This window comes from Amphiprion ocellaris, chromosome 9 (assembly GCF_022539595.1).
Source record: "Amphiprion ocellaris isolate individual 3 ecotype Okinawa chromosome 9, ASM2253959v1, whole genome shotgun sequence".
NCBI classification, from domain to species: Eukaryota; Metazoa; Chordata; class Actinopteri; family Pomacentridae; genus Amphiprion; species Amphiprion ocellaris.
This window is the reverse complement of record NC_072774.1, coordinates 34,806,047-34,829,709: the sequence shown is the minus strand read 5'-3', so window position 1 is coordinate 34,829,709 and position 23,663 is coordinate 34,806,047. Positions and strand designations below refer to the sequence as shown.

At 38.7% G+C, this 23,663-nt stretch overlaps 1 protein-coding gene across 2 annotated transcripts in view; it reads right to left on the bottom strand.

Annotated features, from left to right (window-relative positions):
• Positions 1-13,151, bottom strand: part of grik2 (glutamate receptor, ionotropic, kainate 2) — a 384,084-nt gene extending 370,933 nt beyond the window's left edge. Inside the window, exons 1-2 of one of the 2 annotated variants that reach the window (XM_055013796.1) lie at positions 12,914-13,151; positions 9,816-10,249 (exon numbers count right to left, since the gene is read on the bottom strand). In XM_055013796.1, coding sequence (XP_054869771.1) covers positions 9,816-9,930 — 115 coding nt within the window. In that variant the 5' untranslated portion in view covers positions 9,931-10,249; positions 12,914-13,151. The remainder of the gene's footprint in view (positions 1-9,815; positions 10,250-12,913) is intronic. The other variant, XM_055013797.1, reaches the window with a different exon arrangement.
• Between the last annotated feature and the right edge of the window lie 10,512 nt (positions 13,152-23,663).

The window sequence follows — 23,663 nt, the reverse complement described above, 5'->3', positions numbered from 1 at the left end:
TAAAAGGCCACCAGTTCCCATGGAATGTATTTATTTTTGATGATCATAACTAGTGTTTGTGTACAGGACATGAGTAATATGCTGCTATACCTCCCATGTAGACAAAGTGTAAGACTAGTTGGATTATGTTCATTTTGTCATTTCTTATTATAAAATTGTGTTACTTTTAAACCGACAACTCAATAAGGAAAGTATGTTTTTTTTTTTATCAGTTTATCACACGTCAGACGACGCTCTGAGGAAGACTGCAGATGCAGTCAAAAGATGTCAGCAAGGTAAAACCATACTTTCCTTATTGAGTTGTCAGTTTAAAAGTAACACAATTTTAAAGTATAAGACTGTTACCCCTACTTTTCTTCAGAAAAATCGTTCAGTTTACAGACCAGTTTTTTAATGTTTTACTGTAATTATACAGAGATGATTATCAACACAAGAGTGATTCCTTTTAGTTTTATCTCTCACTAAAGACGTTAAAAAATCTGAGGAGAATTTTGGTCTGTTTTCAAACCATCTGATTATCTAATTGCTTCACTGCTTATCTTTTCCCTCAGTTTGGTGGCTTTACTATTTATCTGTTGGACACATGTTGTGGTCCTGCTTTCCAGTCCTACAGTATACATTTATAGTATCACAGTCAACAGTATAAATTATACTCGACTGGCTGTGGAGGCTTGCCCAAAGTGTCCTTCATTCTCCTAAGCAACCCACATTTATATGATAGTGTTCTAATTACATGCCTCTACCAATATTTTCTTCTGAACATTTCTAACTGTGTGTCAGAGTAGCAGTATATTCTCACTTGCATGCTAAATCTAAACTTATGTGTTTGTTTGGTACAGAGTAGGTTCATTTTATTTATTTATTTGGCTTTTCAGATGAATGCTGTCTGCCTTTGGGGCTGAGTATGGGTTTACAGCAGGTTCGACACTTGGCTAGCACTGCATGACATTCATGCTAGCTGAGTGTTTCAACATCAAATAAGACAGGATGTCCAGCGATTGTCAGGTCGACACCACAAGGTGAAGAGGGCAAAGTTCGTATGACCCCTAGAGCATTATGCCAGATTGAAATAAACTGGACTTATCCGTCAAGGCATGAGTAGAAAAAACTACACACACCACTATGTTGTATCATTTTTGACTGGTCCCAGTGTCCTGGCCAGTGACCTTGGGGAAAACACCAAATCCAAGTTGCTACAGATGGCAGGCAAACACTTCGCATGGCAGCTCTTTTGCTATTGCTGTGTGTGTGTGTGTGTGTGTGTGTGTGTGTGTGTGTGTGTGTGTGTGTGTGTAGGTGTGTGTGAATGGGTGAAAGAGGGACACACTGTAAAGCATTATGTAAAAGGTTAAAAAGATGCTATATGAGTGCAGACTATTTACTGTTTAACATTGTCAGAAAGCAGTCATTGCCTCTGTCTCATACTGCCTGCTAGAAACTGGGTGACAGAAATGAATATGCATGTTTTAAAAATAAATGAACCTATGTTATTTTTGAGTGAAAGACATCTCCTATAAAGCATTCACAGGTGAAAGAAGTGCTGATGGCAGTATCTACACTACACTGCAGAGAGGCATAATGAACACAAAGGCACTTGAATGAGAGCAGCAGTGAATTCTAGTCTAAATTTATAAAAGCCCTGTGCTCAGCATTATTGGTTTTGTATAGGTGCACATTCTCTCATATTCTAGAAAGGGAAGCAAATGTTTGTCCGACCTTAAATCTGTCATGTTACACAGAGAACGGACTACAAAATGGAAAGAGAGCTCAATACACATTTCAGCCATAGTTGGGACTTTTGACATTGATAGCAATTAAAACAGGATAAACTTAATTTCATTGTAAAAGCTTAAATGTCTCTCATTAATCTTCAGTGGCCCAAGGCTATATATTTGGTTGTGTCCTGGTCTCACAATGATAACGCAAGGTTCAAATACCTCCCGGTGTTTCTAATATCAAAAAAGAGAAAGGGGCATATAATTGATTTACTCTTTTAATGGTATTTTTCCTTTAAAAATATCCTCCTTAACCTGGTTCCATCAAATCAGATTAGTTTCGTGTGATTGAGATAAAATGTAGTTCAACCAACATGTTTCTAATTAAAATGGTAGCTTCAATGCTAACTCCACATAACCTTGACTTCTAACACTTCTGTTAATTCAGCTTGCTAATTCAAGCAGGGAAGATGTAGAGCTGGTAAACAAATTACCGGAAAATCTGTCATTTGAGCATGCAGATCTGACTGTCGTCTGTATCAAGTATGCTCTGAATGGAGCTTGATGTTCAGCCAGATCACTGGAGTAGTTTCAATATGATTGGATATTGTAAGATCATGAACAAAGACAATGAGGTGTTCTTTCAAAAATATGACGGCTCTCACTTTTACTGTATGAATCATGAATGCTGCTGATAATTTTTCTGTTCACAAACTCAGTCTCCATCTCTTCTGCATCCATCTTAAAGAAAAAATTCAGCATCTGGGTCAAAAAAAGGTTTTGGGGAAGCTGTTCAGTTATGAAGATGCTTTTTCTACCACTCTGCAAGCCCCCACAAGCTTGGTAGCTTCACAGCTTTACAAGCCAATAAGAATTTGATCCAAATGCTACGTATCACCTTGAATCAAAAGAGGTGCTCAAACTTTCTGTTATCCTGCCCATTACTGCTGCTACTTGCCAGAGGCCTCTACTACAAAGCAAGTTCAACATACCCAGGGTATCTTTTCGTTATATAGCTTCACTTAACCTAACAAACGCAGCTGGATTAAGCAGTCTTGTGAAGTTGGTTATAACCTCAGTAAGTAAGTTTTCTGAACCTGGCTGTGAGCACATTCACATGAAAGAGATGGCCTTGGCAACAAACAATGATTCACACATGTGGAAAGCTCTACTGGCACCAGAGTGACATATTTTACAAACGAAGGGTAAATGATAATATTAAAGAAAGACAAAGATAAAAGTAACACTGCTGCAACAGCCAGAAAGATGGTAAAAAAAAAAAAAAAAGACTGCAGAATGTGTGATTGTTAATAGGCCAATCAACATTACTACCAAATTATTGGGGCACAAGTGGATCTGACTATAATTATAACTGTAAATTCTATTAAGTGAATGTGTTGCTTAAATATATCCTTTTCATACGTAGGCAAAGACAGTTTTCAGCCTTATTCTTTTAGATGCAACACTGGTGGTTGTAAACAGACTAGTGAGCAAGTAAAACATGAACAAAAAAACATAATTCAAAGCATTAAGTAGAATGAATCTCATATCATATCGAAGGCTAAATGTAAGTGTGTACAATTTTTTCTCACAAGAAAACAAGCTATAAACCGATGTGAGGAATGTTTAAATTTAAGAAGAAGGTTAAAAACTGTACAACTGCTGCAGCCAAAGTCAGGAAAGGAAGTGGGCATAAAATCTGAAGACTATGAGAATGTTTAGTATCATTGTCCATTTATGTATAAATTGTTTAGATGTAGGTTTCTTATTCGAGATTCAGTTTAATTATCATCAGGCATCACAAGATTGTATAATGAAAACACAGATGCTGATCTTTTGACGCTACGCACAAAAAAGATAAAACATTTAATGAAAAATTAACCAAGTCATAAAATCCTTGTCATGGTGATGTGGAGTATAATTTCAATAATCTCACATCGTTCTTATAGTGTATAAGACAGTTTTAGTCTTATTCTTTTGGCTATAAACCTGGTCATATTAAACAGTCATGGGAAAAAGTAAAAATCAAATATAAAACTTAATTCAAACCAATATTGCTTGTTGCAAATCTTTATGGTCAACAAGTCCAAGGTTTGGTGTTTTAACAAGCTTCTGTTTTAGGATGATCTCGCTCTACAAAGACACGCAAAACAATGAAATGGTTCCAAAATAGCTTGTGGTTCCAAAATCTCTTTATTTCACCTCTCACTATCTGCACACTGAGCCCCACAGAATGCCATGTTCCAAGAAAACTGATTGGTCAGTAGGAAGTGTTTACTATGTGTTAATCTGGTGTTTCTAACAAAACCTGCTCTAGAGCAGATTAGGTGGTCCACATAAGGTATATATTTTTATGTATATTTTATTTATTTTTAACAAGGGACAGTCCTTTTTAATGGACATTTACTATACGGTCACTATAAAGGTTCTGTTTTGTCAGGTTTTCATCATGGCCTCCACTAAATCTTTAACATTATGCGGGGGGATTCATATTATAACTACACTGAAACTGATGTAGACCTTTCTGACTGGACTGCAATTCATAATCCATTACCTTTTTCCCCCATCATGACTATTGATTGTGTTCAAGATTTTATCGCTTCACTGGCAGTCATGCTTTAGCTGACTTGGAAAAAAATGTTCTTCAATACACACAAGGGAAGTACAGTCTTCAACAACTCCAGTCCAAAAACATATTTTAGTCAGCATCACACTCCCATGGTGGTGGGATCTACATGCTTACATCTAGTTGCCGATAGTCCACTGCCTAAGAAGTATATACTCAGAAGTGTATATTTTTAGTACTACATAATTGGTTTATTGATTATTGATTTTTCAACTGATGCTGCATTAATGTAATTTTGGAGGAAGTCTGCTGACTTGGAAATGCAATTCATGTCATCATTCTTGTGGAAATACAAGGATACATTTCCGTGTTACCTCTTATGTAACATCACAAATATCAGAAATGTCACCAAACAGGTAGTAAATATATCAGTCTACCGTACAGCAGCACTTCTGGCCAACAGAAGCCAGAGACATAAAGAAAGAGATGCAGTTTTAAAGTACAGACATATAACAAAAATAAATGTCAAGAGATGACCCCTTAACCCCTACAGTGAGGGGATCCACTGGCTCTGTTATGCTGTGGGGGACATTGTGCTGACATGGTTTGGATCCACTATATCCTGTGTAAATGAAGGCCTTACTGCAATACAAAGATGTTCTGAGTGGTCATCTTTATCCTATGATTCCAATAGGTATGAGGGGTCACTGAGTTGACTATTGAGTATGAAAATCATTTAAATTATATGCTATGGCCTTGGAATTAAGTTTTAGACAACATTTAGAGGGTAGATCTTTTGGAACGATGGTATTTCATCCCTTCAGCAGAGTTTAGAGATGTGTAGAATCAGTGTCAAAGTATATTGAAGGTGTTCTGGCAGCACCTTGTGATCCACCACTTTACCTGTACTCAATGTTGGTTTTCCTGTTGTAATTTTATTTGACTTCTTTTAATCTGACATTGGTATTTCTGTTGAGATTCTTTGGGGTTTTATTTTTTTTAAACAAGTTTTGTTTGGGCTGCACAGTGGCTTGGTGGTTAGCACTTTCACCTTGCAGCTAGAAGATCTGCATGGAGTTTGCATGTTCTCCCTGTGTGTGCATGGGTTTTCTACAGGTACTCCGGCTTCCTCCCACACTCCAGAAACATTTTAAAGTTGTCTAAATTGTACGTAGGTGTGAATGTGAGTGTTATTGTCTCTGTGTGTAGCCATGTGATAGACTGGTGACCTGTCCAGAGTGTCCCCTACCTTCACCCTAAGTCAGCTGGGATGGACTCCAGCTCCCCTCCCCTCCCCCATGACCCTAATGAGGATTAAGTGGTGTATAGATGGATGGACGGATGGATGGATGGATGGACAAGTTTAGTTTGAAACATATCAAAATAAGACAAAGCCCATCACCACACCCTTGACACTGTATTACTTAAAATGAGAACATTTTTGTCTTTCTTTGCAGTTTGTTTTGGTTCTTAGAAGAAGGTCATGACTCAGGTTTTTGGCAAATGTACAGCAGGTTCCATTGTGAAAAGACTGTTCAGATGGAAAAAAATAGGATTATCTTCTTCTTTAACACTATTAATCAAACTCAACTGTCAGGATCAGACATCTGGACAATCCAATATCGCTTAAAATGCAATTGCTATGCTGTTTGTGGTCATACATGGTTTGTATAAGGACTATGACATTCAGCTTCACCTGTGAGCTCCTGTACGTGCTCTTTGAATGAAAGCTGTTGTTCTCAGACCCCTTTTTCTCACTTTGTATCGTTTTTGTCTGTGGATAAACACAATTTACTTTTCAAACAAACTTCCTCTCCTACTATCTGTCACTGTCAGACTGGCAGATTTAGTATTTTTGCTGTAAACCAAACAGCATAGTTGGACTACAACTTTCTCTTGGTCAGAATATTTGACTTTGAGGCATAAGCAAGCATTATTCAGAGGGAGAAGGCAGAAATGGCTGATTTATTTGGGACAGTTTATACTTGTGCATTTATGCACATTTGTGCATTTGGTATAGGCCTATACAGCTGTAAAGAGTCATGTGTTAATAATAACCAGTAAAATGTCCAAGTTTTCTCTCAAAAACTCCAACTACAGCTACACTTGCAAACTACAAAACAATGAGAATTGAGCTTGCTCATTGAATGCTCTGACTACCACCTCCCATTCCACACCTAATGCTCTTCTCTCACTCTTTATATGTACTGGAACAACTTCATGTTTCTCTGCAATTCTCCTTATTTCCCAGTTACGAGTGAGGTGCAGGCCAGACCCCTGGAGGAAAATGCCACTTTTGTGTTTGCTATTGACAGGCAGGTTTCTCAGGGAGAGACTTCTTTCTAGAAGTGGAATTTTTTTAGTTTCAAGTAGCTGCATTTAGCTTGTCTACCCCAGTAGAAAGTGACCTTCATACTAATGCCAACTGTGGCAGCCATCGCCAAGGCATCTAATTCAATCTCCACTCTGCAGAGATCACAGAGACATTAAGTGCCTGTTTGAGTTGAAGCATTTACAGATACACAAATGCTGCTTAAAATTGCTTCTTTTGGATGTGAGGAACGTCATGGGCTTTCATGAATCGGAATTTCTGATGAGAAATTCTGTATTCTAATCCATGACTCTCCATGGGTGACTGTTAAACCACTTCCTTGTCCTAACCTTACCTGCATGCAGTACAACTCCTCAAAAATGCCAGGACATTTCAGAAAACCCAGCAAGCTGAAGTCATGGCTACAGAGCTGGTAGGTCACATGTCACAGTGATTCAGTCTCTGGCTGCTTCCAGCTGATCTCTATCAAGCTTTATCTTTGATGGGCCATGGGGAAATTCAGTTATGTGGTTTCTACTATCAGTGGTTGTCAGCATGTCAGCCTGTGTTTTCAACAGACACAAACACTTCTTCTAAACTCTTACCCTGCTCCGATGTCTTTGTTCTCAACTCAGCTGGTTGTTAAAAAGTAATCTTAACCATATAAAGCTCACTTTCCAAATTATTTTGAGAATTCACTGGAGTGTTTACCATAAAGGCTTTTGTTATCATGGGAGCTGGTCAGATTGATTATAACAGCTGTGGCATTCTTGCTCTGAACTGCTTTTTTTCTTGTGACTGAATTTCTAAATGGAAATCCAGCTCAGTTATTCATCACTCTTAAATGAGGTGAATCATTTGCAAGCTGCTATTTTGAAGAATGACTACTACAAATGAATGGTCAAACACATCCGCATACTTGATGATGGGATTACTGCATTAATAGCAGGCTCTTTAATGCTATTCCTCAGAGTCAAAACTGCTCTGTGATAACAGGAAAACCCACTTGTAAAGTAAAATGCATTTGGCAGAGTAAAAGAATCCCAGCCTAGCAGCAGAAACGCTAAGTGTAGGATGTGTTGAAACTAATCCGATGTGACTTTTTATTCATATTAGGTTTTGCTGTGGAAATGAATAGCTTCCCTGCATCAAGTTTTCACCTGGCTCACTAGTGCTGGCAAGAAATTTCAAAATTTTAAGATAATATAAAGTGTTTATTTTTAACACTCAGTCTGGATTGTGCGTTTCAAAAATAGTCACACACACACACAAACTAGTTTGTCTAAACTGCTGACCTGCAGCAAGCAAAAATGCTATGACATAAAAAATATTAAACCAATTCTACACATGAACTTCAGAGTGCAAACTAGCATATATCTTTTGTGGCTCATGTCTCAAAAAACAGGACTGATGATGTCACCAGGTGATGTGCCCTCACATAGACAGGAGGGACTTGAGAATTCAAAAACATAAAGGCTGAGTGGGCTGTATAGCTCCAACATGATTGAAGATGAAATGAATGTCATTTCTGAGCTGCACTCAGCACTATGAAAAGTAGCAGGACTGTTAAGGATTGTGTGTGTGCGTGTGTGTGCGTGCGTGCGTGCGTGCGTGCGTGCGTGCGTGCGTGCGTGCGTGCGTGCGTGCGTGCGTGCGTGCGTGCGTGTGTGTGTGTGAGGGTTCACGGATGCCTGCAGAACATATTTGCCAACATACGAGTAGCTGGTAGCTAAAAAAATGCAATCACCAGGTATGTTGTCCGACAGAGTCAGGTTGTAATTGTTCAGCTTCAGCCTTCTGATGATACTACTGCTTATTAATCAAAGAATATTAAAGGACTGTGATTATATAATTGGAAGTAAGGGGCACGGGGAATGATTCCAAGCTGGGAGGCTCTCACCATAACATAAAGAGACAACAAGGAAGCCAACAGTTCACAGGATTTCATCTATCTGTCAACACTTCTTTAACACACATGCAAATCCAATACAGCTATTCAAAAGATCTGTCCACATTTTGTGACTTTCAAAGCAATTTGGAAGTGTACAATATGGATTTATTTGCTGAGGATTATGTTTTGTTTTCTATTATCTTCCAGAACTAAAACAACTGACTTATTCAACAAAAAAATGCATCTGTCCCTGGCAATATATCTGCGTTTGCTCGATAGTACACATATGCTTGTACTTGTGTGACTGCGTTATCATTTTTTAAAAAATGTACATGGCTAATAGAATAAATTAAATCAAATGCTTTATGTTGATCATTTAGTTTCTGAAGCATTTTTGCTCATTTCTGGCATCCTTGTCTCTGGTTGTTGACACACTGTGTAAATAAAATCAGTTGCTTTAACCTCATGCCAACTGCTGAATCCAGCATCAGATTAAACAATGAGTTATTCAAGGCCAGTAGGCCTTATGTTATTTATAAAATAATATGAGACTACAACATTTCCATTTGATGAAAGATGTGTGGACATGGGGTAAAAATATTTCCTGTGTAGGCATCATATAGTGGCAATGTGCTGAAATAGCATATTTGTTTTAATGTAATTTTGCTCTTTTAATTTTTAAAGTGGCTTAATGTACATATTTTGGCTCAAAAGGTTATTCAAACATTTGTCTTACAGCAAAATAAAACATTTATCATGTGTTTAAACTGTAGCATACTGTAAAAAGGATGCGTTGAATATTTAGCAAAACATAAAGTTATTGTAATAAAAAAATGACTGTCTCTTTTTTCTAATACACATATACACACATGCGACAAGCAAATATAAATATACTCATGAATATAGGAAATAACACCTGAAATCACTACATCTCACACACAAGTGGGGGGCATAAACATAACATTCCTAGGCCACACTGCGAACACAAATAGGCATGTGGTGTGAGAAAAAAAATTATCTGTAAATATCAAATGTTTAAATTTGAAACTTTAGAAACAGCAACAGGTTACATACTGCCCACTCTTTCTCCTTGTGAGCTAGATATTCGTATGTCTCTTGGGCAGTTTTGTACTGAGTGCTATTGCTCCTAAAGTCTTGTTACACTGAAAATGATTCTGAAACAGCAACTCCAGTTACTTCTCACAAGTGGTGGAAAGGCGGAGGGGGAGGGAGTTTCCAACAGGTCATGATGAAAGCAACATTCTTTATGTGGACAAAAGCACCAGTGAAACTTTTAGAGCAACAATAGAGGAGAAAAGAGAAGAAGCTCACCAAATCTCAGGACGTGTGGCATCCCATGAGAGTATCCCACACAGGGTAATAGCAGCAGAAGCCTGACGATGCACCTGAATCTCGCCTTAAATATCTGCAGGGAGGTAATCTTCATGGTGCTTGTGTGGTGCGCACGTTTTTTGTTTTTTTTTTATTATTCCCTGAATCGGTATATTCCCCAGATTTTTTTCTTTACCCCCTTTAACGTGAATTCAGGCAGCTGGAAGATCACGGCATGATCATCACCGGCGGGCTGAGAAACGATTTTCCCACATCCATTTGGCAAAAGAATCACTGCGTGTCCAGCTCACTGCGCCAAGAAGAAACAGCCCTCGGACTCAGCTGAGGAAGATGATGGTTGAGGTGGTGGTGGTGGTGGTGGTGGTGGTGGGGCATCCATGTTAGGCAGGGCAGGGCTTGAAGAAATCCATTTACTGGAAGACAAAGGCAGAGATTGAAGGGGGTGAGAGAGGGGGAGATCCAGCGCGACCAAGTCAGAGTGAGAGTGAGTAAAGCGGCGGTCTGAGCAGCCTCGTCAGCCCGAGCTCCTCTTGCTGCACTGCCGTACAGCATCTGACGTCGAGCCAGCGCTAGTAGTGGAAAGCGCTGTGGATGGATCGGGCATGTTTCTCGGCTAGTGCTGGTCACACTTCGCCCTTTGATCTCTGCACCCCTGCCGAAACTGTCATGCCTCCCCCACCCCTTCCATTGCTTCCCTCTCTTTCCCTGATGTCGTGTCCCCGCTCTCTGGTTTTCTCTCAGATTTCTCTTTGGTTCGGTTCAGTCGCCGTTGCTGGCAGCGGAGCGCAGCCGTATAAAAGCCAATCTATGAATTTGAAATGATCGCCTCTGTTTGATCGCAGTCATTCAAGCTTGGACTCGTGAGTGCACCGTGAAGCAAACCTGTCACTGTACACTCAATATGATGAATAGCCTCTGCTCACCCCCGTTCAATTTCAGCACACATGTTCTGTCTTTGGAATATTACTTTTCTTTTTCTACTATTCCTCAGACTGTACAGCTTATTAAATAGTTTTTAAAATCCACATTAAATTGTATTTCAACGCGTCTTCTGACTTCGAGAAATGCCATTGCGGCCCATTGCGGCTTTTTTTTTATGACCAGTGAATTACTGACAGTGTTTACAAACACTGAAAGGGGAAGACGTTGATGTGTGAAATTCAGTATTTCCCAAAGGCTCGACACTGACCTTTAATCGGGCATTTACAAAATAAACTTACTTAACTGTTAAAAGAAAACGGGTTAGTTTGAATAAAATCCTGGGCATAACAAAACTATTTGTTTCCGTATTATTCCCGTAGTCTGTTAATGTTTATAGAGAGTTCAGTCAAATTCTAATCAGTTTAGTTGTAATCTAATGCATAATTCCTAAATGTTTTAGGTTCCTTTTTCTACACATCTGACAGGATTACGTATGTTGCTTGGAAATGTGGCATAGAGCAAAAAAGAGCTGGTCTCTAGTGTAATAAATTAAAATGATCATTTATGGAAAACCATAAACTATGATGAATTATACTGTCTTAATTCACTTGTTTTCTGTAATATTACATTTAAAACAGCCTCTTGACAAGTAGCCTGCACCACATTTAGGCCACGGCTGAAAGAATTTGCTCAAGTCTGCCGGAGGAGTTTTCAGCACCACGGACAACGGATCTGTTTCACTTTTTTTTTTTGTTTGCTTCTTGGTGTTTTTGTTTGTTTTGCATTGCGGATGTTTCAGAACCTGGAGAGCGACTGCGTTTTAAATATGTGCTCCGTGTGGACAAAGCCTCTGCAGCGAATCCGTGGCATAACATGTGTTTCTATTTATTTCTGCCAACATCCTCTGCTCGTTTGCCACCTTAATTAAAAGCCATTTATTAAATGAAAAAAGAGACATTTGGGGAGCTGTGGCTCTATCTGTAAGAGGTGCATATAAAAAATAATCTAGATGAGTATATGCATTGGTACTTACTGTATTTTCATAAAAATCTGACAGCCTTGCGCACTCCAAAGCCCCTTCCTGGGCAGTACCCCCTGCTTCTTAAAATTACGGCTTTGTGTTAATGTTAGTTATTATCAGAACTTCAGTGAAGCTACTCGGCCGATATCCTGATTGGACACGGAAAGACAAGAAAATATTTTTCCCTCTAGTTCATTTGTCCTATATTAGTTCAGGGAACCTACTGACGTCTAAAATTTGAGAATATTAAGGAAAAGGAAGCATTGTAAAAAGTGAGAAATCAACTTAACTCTATGGCGTGCCATTTGTGGATTTTACCGCAGTAGCCTTCATAAAATGTTTTACTATGTTAACTTCAACATTTTTATGAGGCTTTTATCTTTTATTCCCCACATGTATCCTGTGCATACCACTTACATAGTATTTAATTACAGATTTTCAAAAATATTGATTTCCAAAAATATTGGGCTCAGAGTGTATCATCATCATATGGATTGGATCCAAACGGAACACCCCGCCGTTAAAACCGGGGAGCCCCTCTGCCTGGCAACATTGCCTGCTGACAAAGTTGATTTAAAGCTAATGTGCTCAGCAACGGTGGGATTTAAATGCGCGACTCGTCTCCGACTGTTTCTATCCAGCTCTGACAGCCAGAGACGTTGTCTATGGATCATTTAGAAAGCGACACAAGGGAGGCATTTAGCGACAACTATAATGTCTGATAACCCCACAACAGTGGAGACATCAGGCCGAAGAGGAGCGGGAGGAGGAGGAACCCGAAAAGGTGACAAGCTTCCTCAGACAGAGCTCGGGCAAAGACACGGGAGGTCACGTCTTTCCGGGGCTTATTGCGCAAAAGTCAGAGCCTATTTGTGAAACATTTGAACTGTTCTTTGCGCTCTGAGTGGTCAGATTAAAAGCGACTTTGCCCCGATAAACTGCAGAGACGAACTTGCCGGTGTTTTGTTGGCGTTTTACCGGTTCGGAAACGAAATGAAAAGCTTCTTTTGAGGTCTCACCTGTTCTCAAAGATATGAATTGTTCCTGAAAAGGTGCGAAGTGTAGGATAAAAATAAATGGACCATCACTTTAAACATGTAAATAAATTGTAAGTTAGGAAAAAAGATGGGCTTACCTTAGATAGAGCTGGGGCATGAAACAGTCACCAGAACCGCACAAAGAAGTTGACTTGTTTCTATGTAGGAGCCGTTATGCTTCCCCGGTATTGCGTCTGGTAACGCGGCACTCCGGCCGCAGGGGAGACACGCCTCCTGTCGGACGACAGAACGCACTGCTTAAAGCAACAGGGGGCACCGAGCACCGGACCACGGGGGACTCACCGACACCACACAGGCTCTGCAACTTCCCCTGGCGAAGACTTGTGTGTCAGGTCGGGGCTCAGGCACAGTAGCCTATAGCCTATAATCCGTGTGTGTGTGTGTGTGTGTGTGTGTGTGTGTGTGTGTGTGTGTGTGTGTGTGTGTGTGTGTGTGTGTGTGTGTGTGTGTGTGTGTGTGTGCGTGCGTGCGTGCGTGCGTGCGTGCGTGCGTGTGTGTTGGCAAAACTGACAGGAATCTAAATAAAAGCAGGTTATTGTGGGATATACAATGACTGATTTAATTTGACAGATTCAATGTAAGCAGGATGCACTTTAATCAGACTGTGACAAGTCAAATAACCCTTTAAGTGGAGTTTCAAGAAGGAATGTGCTGTCAGTGTAGGCTCACTTCCAAATGATATTTAATGTTCAGATTGCAGCAGATCCCACTGTTTGGAGTTTAGTGGATTACCTCAAGCTTGGTCAGATGGCTCCTTTTTCTTCAAATGAGTCACTATAGGATGAAGTTGATATTGTCTTCCATGAAAAGCTGCTTGAACATTCAAAAACAATTTATGGAGTGTGAAATTAATTATATTTTGTCAAAAGAGTCAATGCAAAGAATAGATTTCCATTATCCAAACTGCAGATTGTTGATCGTTCAAAACACAGTAGCAATGATAACAGAGCCCACTGCTTGGGGTGTAGTATATTAACCAAAATTAACTTTTGTACATCCATAAATTCCACTCTAAGTACTAAACATTGAAGGCCTTGAAAAATCCACATATTTTGCTTGTCTAATGTTGAAACACTCTTAGAGTGTTATATTCAGAACAGTTTGTGGAAATTAAACAATGCAAGAACGCTCTTTAAAATAATTAACATCTTGGAAATTTTCCATGACTGTTGCATTTCCCATATCGTCCGTGTACATCATGAGATGAAACAAACTTCACTGGAGAAACAGTGTTGCTGTTTAAAATGATTATTTGATGACCTATATCAAATATCTACTCAGTCACTCATCCTGCCCCACAGGAGTGAATTACTGGAAAAAGCACGCAAGTTATTTAGCATGTTTCAACAACACAGTGAGAAGAGAGCAAGATGTGACTTGTTTACCAGATTATTTATCTTTTGCCAAAAGATCAGAAGCAAAGAGAAATGGAAAAGCATTCCAGCTTGTTATCCGTTCTACACACTCTGAGCAGACGATAGCATTATGGTGCTTCATTATAATTAATAAAACAGTATTTCACTGCTTAAGTTGATAGGAAGCCTTTTTAAACCCTATTTTTCCATCAATCACTCATATTTAGCATTGTAAGAATGTTACAGTCATATTAGGAACAAAAACTATATATAAATAAAGATTATGAACAGAGAGTGAATGCGAAGGTTTAGGTCCAAAGTGTGGTGTTGCAGTTCTCCCTGGAACTCTACCAGAACTTGTGGGCAACATTGTGAGAACGTGTATTACATACGCTTTTTAATGACTTTCTCAAACTCACCCTGGAAAGCTTTTTTTTTTTTTTTTTAAGAAACTTTCATAAACTTTATTCATTAACTTCTTCTCTGTGTCCCCATCCTCTCTTTTATTTTATCATGTCTTCATAAACACAACTTTGTGAAAGGTGCTATATAAATAAGTTATTATTATACTGTTATATATAGTAATGTAATAGTATATTAAAATACTATTATCAGTAACAATATATATATATATAATATTAGTCATTCTTGAGGAATTACCTGTTGATTAGATAATTAGTCATTTTTGATCATTTTGACTTTCTGAGATTCTGCTGAAACATGTAAACTGGCATCAGAACTAAATGTACACATGTATACAACCTTGGTTCCACAGTGGTTAACACTGTGCCTCACAGCTAGAAGACAGATCCCCAGTTCACGTCCTGGCCTGTTAATGTAGCATATTTTAATCTAGCGTTTTTTAATAGAAAGTAGTTCACTATTTCATTCTGCCCATAAAATTTTAGTAATTACTTCCGACATTAAAACAAGCTTATTTTATTCAGTTAGATGTAGCTTAAAGGATGTACTTGTTTGCGCATGCTCATTTCCATGCCTCCATTTGCACCTGCTCATTAATGACCCGCCAGTTTGGATCAGACGCTGCTAGCCGTGCTGCAAGCTATTTCCTTCCACACTTCTACCGTGTCGATCCTTCTACATCCTCACTAAGTTGTCCAGGGCTGTTGAATTCAGTTGGTAAGTACTTCACAACCTTTGATGTGTGTTACTTAATTAGTTGAGATGATTCGTTAGTTACAGTTCTGAAATATGTTCTGAAATGGGCAGTTTTATTTTAGCTAGCCACATGTAGGCTATACACATGTACATTGGCAAAGTTAACATCAGGCCAGTAAACATGTTGCAGAAATATTATTAGTCACTCAGTTTGTTTTGCGCTATGGGAATTATAAGTGAAGGGGTGAAAGGGAAAGCTATGTGACAGAGCAAAACAAATTTCTGATAGCATCAGAAAATGCATATTCCTATTGAAATTCTATTTTCAATTTGAGCTGTTTATTGATGGATTGTGTATTAATTCATTCGTGCATTATTCTTGGGGTCAGCAGGGTTACTTTGGAAATGTAATCCAATTACGACAATATTAAAGTAATGTAACTTGATTACTTTCCATTATGTTTTTATTCTTCAAAACCAAATATTTAATCAAAGACCAAAAAAAATCTATAAGATGGCTTACTTTTGTATACCAAAGGCTAATTCCACTGCCTGTAGAATGTTTAGAAAGAAATGTATTGAAAAAACAACTTTTTTCTTCTGAATGCTTCTCCAGATGAGACCATAATGCTACCAAAAACAATACTCCAAATGTATTTTGACACAAACAATATTTATTAGACAATAATTAATACATTTTATTCTAAAAATGCAGGTCCATGAAATGTGGCTTGTCAAAATGAAACGCCACAGTATACACATTCATTTGCTCCATCTGGTCATGTTGGGTGTAATATGAAACTAGAGAGACTCAAAGCACAGCCTGTGCTCACCACTCAAGTCAGCCTTCAAGAAAACAGGAAACAAAACTCTACATTTTGCCATCAAATTGTCAAAATTTGTCTCAATATTCCATCAATTCTGAAAACAACTGTAACCTACAAGAAGTAATTTTGTTTGGAATCCTAACTTTTATTAAATGTATTTGTAATATCATCTTTTTATTTTTGTAACTGTAACGTATTAGTTACTTGTATGTATCCTGATTACATAATACTGTTACAGGTAATCCAATTACTCCCAAACTCTGTTTATCAAATGCCTGTTTTAATCGCACAATTGCTGATTAACTGGTGAATTGGTTTATCACTTTTTTCATGACACCTGAGGTATTGCTTTTTTTTCATGAGGGTCCCCATGGTCAGCAGCATACAATAATACATGGACCCCAAGCTTTTGTGGGTAGTTTTTAAAAATACCTTCTCTTTATGACAGTTACTTTGCATCAGTATGTGTTGATAGCCATACTCCTAACTCTGCTGAGAAAACCACTAAGGTTTCAACATTGATTTCAAAGTTCATGGACCTGTGATGATGGTAAAAACAGTAATGTTTGATTATTATTTTCTTGTCCACTTTTCTTTTGGCTCCGAGTTAATGTGGCTCTGTAAAGACTGTGGTGCTGAGATGTTTAAGCGATCAGAAATTCGTAAACATTACAGATTAAATCATAGTCATTTGGGGCATGGCCATTGTATTAAGTGTGTGTATACAAATTGTTCATGCATTTTCAAAACTTGGAATTCACTTTTGACACACTTATCCAGGAATCATTGTAATGCTTTAAAGCACTCTGACAAATTTACTTTTTCCTGTCAGTTATGTGGTTTTAATGAACTTGGAACAGAGCATGATTATTTTGCAAATATAACCCAGCATTGGAAAACTACGAGACAGTTATTTGTATGTTCAAAGGTTGTGATTGCAAATCCAGTGTTTACAGTACATTCAAGTCACACAGAAGTCGTAAGCACAGCTTACATTCAGTGGTAGATTTTAAAGATGAAGTACCGTATTTTCTGCACTATAAGGCACACTTAAAAGCCTTTAATTTTCTCAAAAACCGACAGTGCGCCTTTTAACCCGGTGCGCCTTATGTGTGCACTGAGTTCCACCTAACCCGCTCTGCTTGATTGACTGTCGGACCATTTCCCACTGACATAGGGACATAATACGTACACTACATATGCTGGCAGCGATAAACCAATTACAGAACGTTACGTAAAGGTACGTACAGTACCTACGCTTACCTCCGGCACGCCTCCGGTAGGTAGGTAAACTGTACTACAGGTATGCTGCAAAACAACATTTGTTTGGCTAAGGACCCCCAAAAATGGCATCAGCAAAGAGACATGCTTACGAGGCCCAATTCAAACTACAGGCTATCAGTTACGTGGTTGTAAATGGGAATAGAGCAGCTGCAAGAGAATTCAAAATCAATGAATCTATGGTTCGGAAGTGGAAGAAGCAGGAGAATGAATTGCGCCAAGTTCAGAAGACAAAACAGAGTTTCTGCGACTCCATGCGTGTCCATATCACCGCTACTGTGAAAAACCAAGTGAAGCAAATGAATTCGGAGCTTGCCATCATTCCGGGAGGATTAACAAAAGAACTCCAACCGCTGGACATTAGTGTAAACAGGGCATTCAAAGTGAAGTTGCGAGTGTCGTGGGAGCGATGGATGAGAGACGGCGAACACACCTTTAGTAAGACTGGGAGGCAGCACCGGGCGAGTTACGCCACCACATGTGAATGGATTGCGGATGCCTGGGCTAAGGTATCTGCTTTGACTGTCGTCCGAGCTTTCGCGAAAGCCGGCATCATTGCTGAACAGCCACCCGGCAATGAGACTGACTCCGACAATGACGAGAGAGAACCTGGCATGTTTGATGGCGAAATTGCCCAGCTGTTCAATTCAGATACAGAAGATGAGGACTTGGATTTGTGACAAAAGATTGATCAAAAAATAATATGAGTGTATTTTTAAATACGTAATAGAATAAAGTTCAACCAAACTCACTGTTTTGCTTCCGTTACTTTGTTTTAGCATGCGCCTTATAATACGGTGCGCCTTATGTATGGCTTAAGTACAGAAATAGGCCCCGTAATTGAGATTGCGCCTTATAATACGGTGCGTCTTATGGTGCGGAATATACGGTAGTCAAAGTGCTGTAGCTGAAACAGCAGAGCCTGGTGTTCAAGACAATGAGGAATTCAGTGATAGCAGTCAGTCTGATGATATAAGTACAACAAAGGATCAGAAAGATATAGTAGAACAAAAACTTGCAGTAGTGTTATTAAAACTTGAAAATATTTTTCATGTGCCAAGTGCTGCAATTGATGAATTGCTGGAAGAACTGCAGTATTTGTTGAGCACAGCATGTTTGCATAGTACAACAAATGTAATACAAGACACACCAAATAGTTATAGTCTGCAAGCTGACCAACCGGTTATTAAAGAACTTGCGTCTGCTTTTTGTTCATCTAATCCTGTGTATCAGTCAGTTAGTAAAGGCTGCTCTTTGGCAACATCCTTCAAGTACAAAAAATACTACAAAGACAAATTTAAAGTTGTGGAAACCATAGAATATATATTGGATGATAAAGGCAAAAGAACACTACAATATATTCCAGTATTAAAGTTTTTGCAGCAGCTTTTCAGTAACTGTCACACTCATAACAAAGTGTTAGATAATAGTCAATCAGTTGGGGCAGGAGCAGAAGTGATATACAGGTCATTTAGAGATGGTTCATTTTTCAAGGGAAACTGTTTTTTTATCAGGTGGTGAGGTGCGAGTGTTATTGAATATATATGTGGATGATTTTGAGATTTGCAATCCACTTGGCATTTCTAGTTAAAAATATGATCTTTGCTGTTTATTGGACTCTCAGCAATTTACCACCTGGATGCCATTCCTTGTTGTCTTCCATTTAAAAGAAATGAAATCATCAGATTTGCTGAGCATTTGAGTTATGTCCAACCTCAAAAATCTCCCTCATTCACCTTTGTGCCCTTGTAGACCAGTACCCTCTGGCAGATTACAGTATCAGAGGCCAGCAAATGGTGACACTCAAAAGATTCATACACATACAAGGTTAGCTCATAGTACTTTCACCTGTGCTCATGTGCTTGTAATCATTATTTAAAATTTCATTCATATTTTCTTCTTTGATAACTAAATTGAAGAATGGAAGTCATTGTGGAAGAGAATGGCTTCAGAAAACTTGATCTCCATTCAGGAAAGCCAAAGACTTTGATGGACTTGCACAGTGCAATTCACGATGCATTCGGAATTTGAATGCATCGGATGCATTCGGAATTCGAAAGAGACTTTCACATTCAGTTCATGGATCCTGACTTCAATAATGAGTTTATGAACATTACATCAGTCCACGACATTCAACACAGAAGTACAATTAAGTTTGTGTACATTCTAAATGCTGGGAGTATGAGTCCATGTTCTTCAAGGCTGAATACTCCAAGCACTCCTGGGTCTTCTGGAAGTCCAGACAACATTCAGTCATCTCACAACGTATCCTCATTGTCCTCATCTGACACAGACGCCACCAGCATTCTGTCACATTCAGACAACAAGCTAAGAACACGTGCGTGGCCACGTGAATTCACTATTCCTCTCTTTCCATACCATGTAGAGGTGCACCTTAAGTCTGGAAATGAGGCCTTCAGAGAAACTGGCACTACAATGAAGATTACTCCAGGGCTGAAATCTGACATACTTGAGAGGCTGGCAGAAGAGATTTTCCAGTTTACGGCACATCCACAAAATCACCACATGGATGACGTAGCAGAGGCCTTGTCAAAAAAATGTTCTGTTTGCGAGACACATCTGCCACTGGCTACTATGGGTGAATAATTAGCCTGAAATATAAAATGGCAGATTACAGGATAAAGATAGGGCTGCACAGTGGCATAGTGGTTAGCACTACACCACCGTGTTTAGTGTTGTTTTAGTCAGAATAATTCATGACTATTTGTCTAGTTTTAGTCAATGAAAATTGTATTTTAGTCTTTTTTTAGTCATGCAATTTGATTTAACCCAGTCAATTTAGTCTCGACAAAACCAAAGTTTTCTGTTAGTCAAACCTATTTCACAATTCAAACAAAGTTATCTCATTATCCTTATAGACTCAAGAATATATTCATTCCAGACATGGAAGATGCTCTGATTTGAATTTCAAATTTATTTTAGAACCCAGAGAACACAGGATTCAACCAAACATGTTAGTACATACTAGGGCTGTCAAAATTAACACATTAACGCTGATTAATCTATCACCGTAATTGATCAGATTGAAACTTCTAACATGATTAACATATCTGCAGCGTGAAATGACTCAAAATCCCTGAAAGGACTCTGGCAACGCATTTCGGGTATTTTAAATTTGATGGGTCGCTTCTATTTTACCGGCGCAGCTTTTCCAGTATTTAAAGCATTGGTTTATCAGCTCAGGAAACACACAGACCAATTAGGTATGAGTTCAGCCATCCCACATGACGCTACTCAGCCAATGTATTGGTCTCTGCATTCCAGTCGTTAAACCTCAGAGCTGAGTTCAGAAAACAGGTGAGGTTCAGACGAGAGGAGGACGGACAAAAAGATAAACAAGAAAAGCACTCATAGAGTGCAGTGCTCCGCTAAGACTGTTCATTCCTCAATTTGTGTATTCAGAAATCACGGCAACATAGAGTCTGGCCATTTAATATAGATCAACCCACAAACTAACTAAACTAACTCACTTGCGTGAGCACAGGCATGTATTGTGCATGTGTATGTTATGTAGTACAGACACCGAATTGCGTGACCGAAGTATGTAACGGGTCGGGTGAACTGATGCAGGAAACTGAAACGGTGCTCACTTTTTGTCGTGGTTATGGCCACGCCATCCCGGCCGCTATATCTCGCGATGGAAAATCCTTAACAAATCCGTGGATCCAGACTATAAGCTGCATCGCTGCCAAAATCTAATGAGGTCCAAATCCTTTTGTCTGTTTTTGAGTAATGCTGCACACAGACAGACAGATTCACAGACAAACGTACGCCGATCGTCACATAACTCCTCCGTTCCTTGGCAGAGTAATAAACAAATCGACACCAAGAGGAAAGTCACCCTGCACATGTTGACTATGTTTGGCTGAACATACAGCTGTAAGCCAGCTTCTCAACTATGAATATAATCCAAGCTAAATATGGTTCCAGACTCACCAGTGAGCTCCAAATGTGTCTGAGAAAAACCCTGACACCGTTCAGACCACGATTCAGAATACTGGCAGCTCAGTTCTCCCATTAAGCAGCAGGAATATAAGGGGAGTGATATAAGACAGAAAAAAAATGTAAAAGTGTTCAACTGTTCAAATTTTTTGAGATTTAGGTATTGTTTAAGATTTATGTAACCTAAGTTGGTTCAGGTTGTTCAGTCATTATTTTTCACTTTATTTTCAGATGTACAGTTATATCAAAAGTTATTTATTAATAAATGCTGTCAAAATGTTTTTTTTAACCCGAACTGAATTTATTTGATTTGACGGTCAGTCATTGATTACATGCAGACACTAATAAAACTACTAGGTTACATCAACATAAATCACACTAATTCAAGTTAGACATTACGATTTTCTGGACCTTTGCTTTAATACATTTTCTCTGACTGGACCTCTTGACTGGAATTTTAGTTGAATACACCTGCGCTAAACAGCACGTTGGCTCTCTTTTTGAATTTAAAAAAAAACCCAAAGATGGACCAGTCCACCAACATACAGTAATATGAACACTCTATATGTTTAATAAACATGTTAAGTGTATATATATTCCCTTCTTTCTTGAATCTGTTTGCTCACACAAAATGAAATGCAATTAATATAGATTAAAAATGAATTATATGTAATCATGATTAATCACAATTAATCCACAACGGCATTGATTAATCTGATTTAACATTTTAATCTTTGACAGCACTAGTACATACACATTAAAATAAAATAAATAAATAAAATAGCATTCAGAGGTAGTTGTAAAAGTGCCACATGCCAGAGAGAATTGTATTCATTCAATTTAACATAAAAAACAGAAACCATATGCTTGAGTGTTAGAGCTACAATAAAATATAAATAATAATAAAAGTGCAAATGAAATGTATGTGCCTGTGACTTTAGTTATCAGTTCGGTAATCAGTTATGTCATGTATTGTCATGTAAAACCTGAAAGAATGAGGCAGTTTGAAATTTGATACATCAATAAAGTTGAGTTATATTAAATTATCTTTAACAAATGCTAAGAAAAAATAGTTATTCACTGTCATCAAGATACAGTGGAACCATTTTGAACAGACTACAATATAAAGCCTAAGCTACATTTGTCAGTTGTGGTCCTCTACAAAAATAACTTATATTTGTGTCACCCCCCACTTTTTGTCAGAGGTCATTATACCCCTACCACACACAAATCCTTAATAATGATAGCATGTAAGCCAATGTAAACCAGGTTACTTTCAGTAGTATAGCGTATAGAAGATTCAGATGCTCCTGACCACAGCACCTGCATGCTACAGAGAGAGCCATCTAGTCTCATCTTTACCTTTTCCTCTGATAAGCCCCTTGGTGAGTTAGGCAACTCAAGCCTATATGATAATTGGTCTCATAAACTTTTTCAGGACTGTGACTTAAAATGCATTTTATGTTAGTGTTATCATAGGTCACACTAAATTCAAAGTGCTCCCACACATCAGACCAATACAATACCATAGGCACATCCTCTCTGTCTTCTCTGCTCGCCATGTCTGCAACCCACACGCCTCCACAAGTGTCTTGCTACAGTCCTGCATGCATATGATCAGAACTTTCCCCCCTTCAAAGAAAAAAAAGACAATGAAATATTGTAAAAATCAGGAACATCCTGTCTCAGAGTGATGCAGAAAAACTAGTCCATGCATTTGTTACTTCTAGGCTTGACTACTGTAATTCCTTATTATCAGGTTGTCCCAATAGCTCTCTGAAACATCTACAGCTGATCCAAAATGCTGCAGACAGAGTACAGATGGGAGTTAGCAAGAGAGATCCTATTTCTCCTATACTGGTTTCTCTTCATTGGCTTCCTGTTAAATCTAGAATAGAATTCAAAATCCTTCTTCTGACATATAAAGCTCTTAACAACCAATCTCCATCATATCTTAAAGACCTGATAGTACCATATTATCCTAGCAGAACTCTTCGCTCTCAGACTGCAGGCTTACTTGTTGTTCCTAGAATCTCTAAAAGTAGAATGGGAGGCAGAGCCTTCAGTTATCAGCTCCTTTCCTGTGGAACCAGCTCCCAGTTTGGGTTCGGGAGGCGGACACCCTCTCTATTTTTAAGACCAGGCTTAAAACCTTCCTTTTTGACAAAGCTTATAGTTAGGGCTGACTGGGGGACCCTGACGGGGTGAGCTGGTGTTTTCATTTGCAAAACTGACTTCCCCTCTTGACGTCCCTTTAGTTTGCCCCTAGTTATGCTGCTATA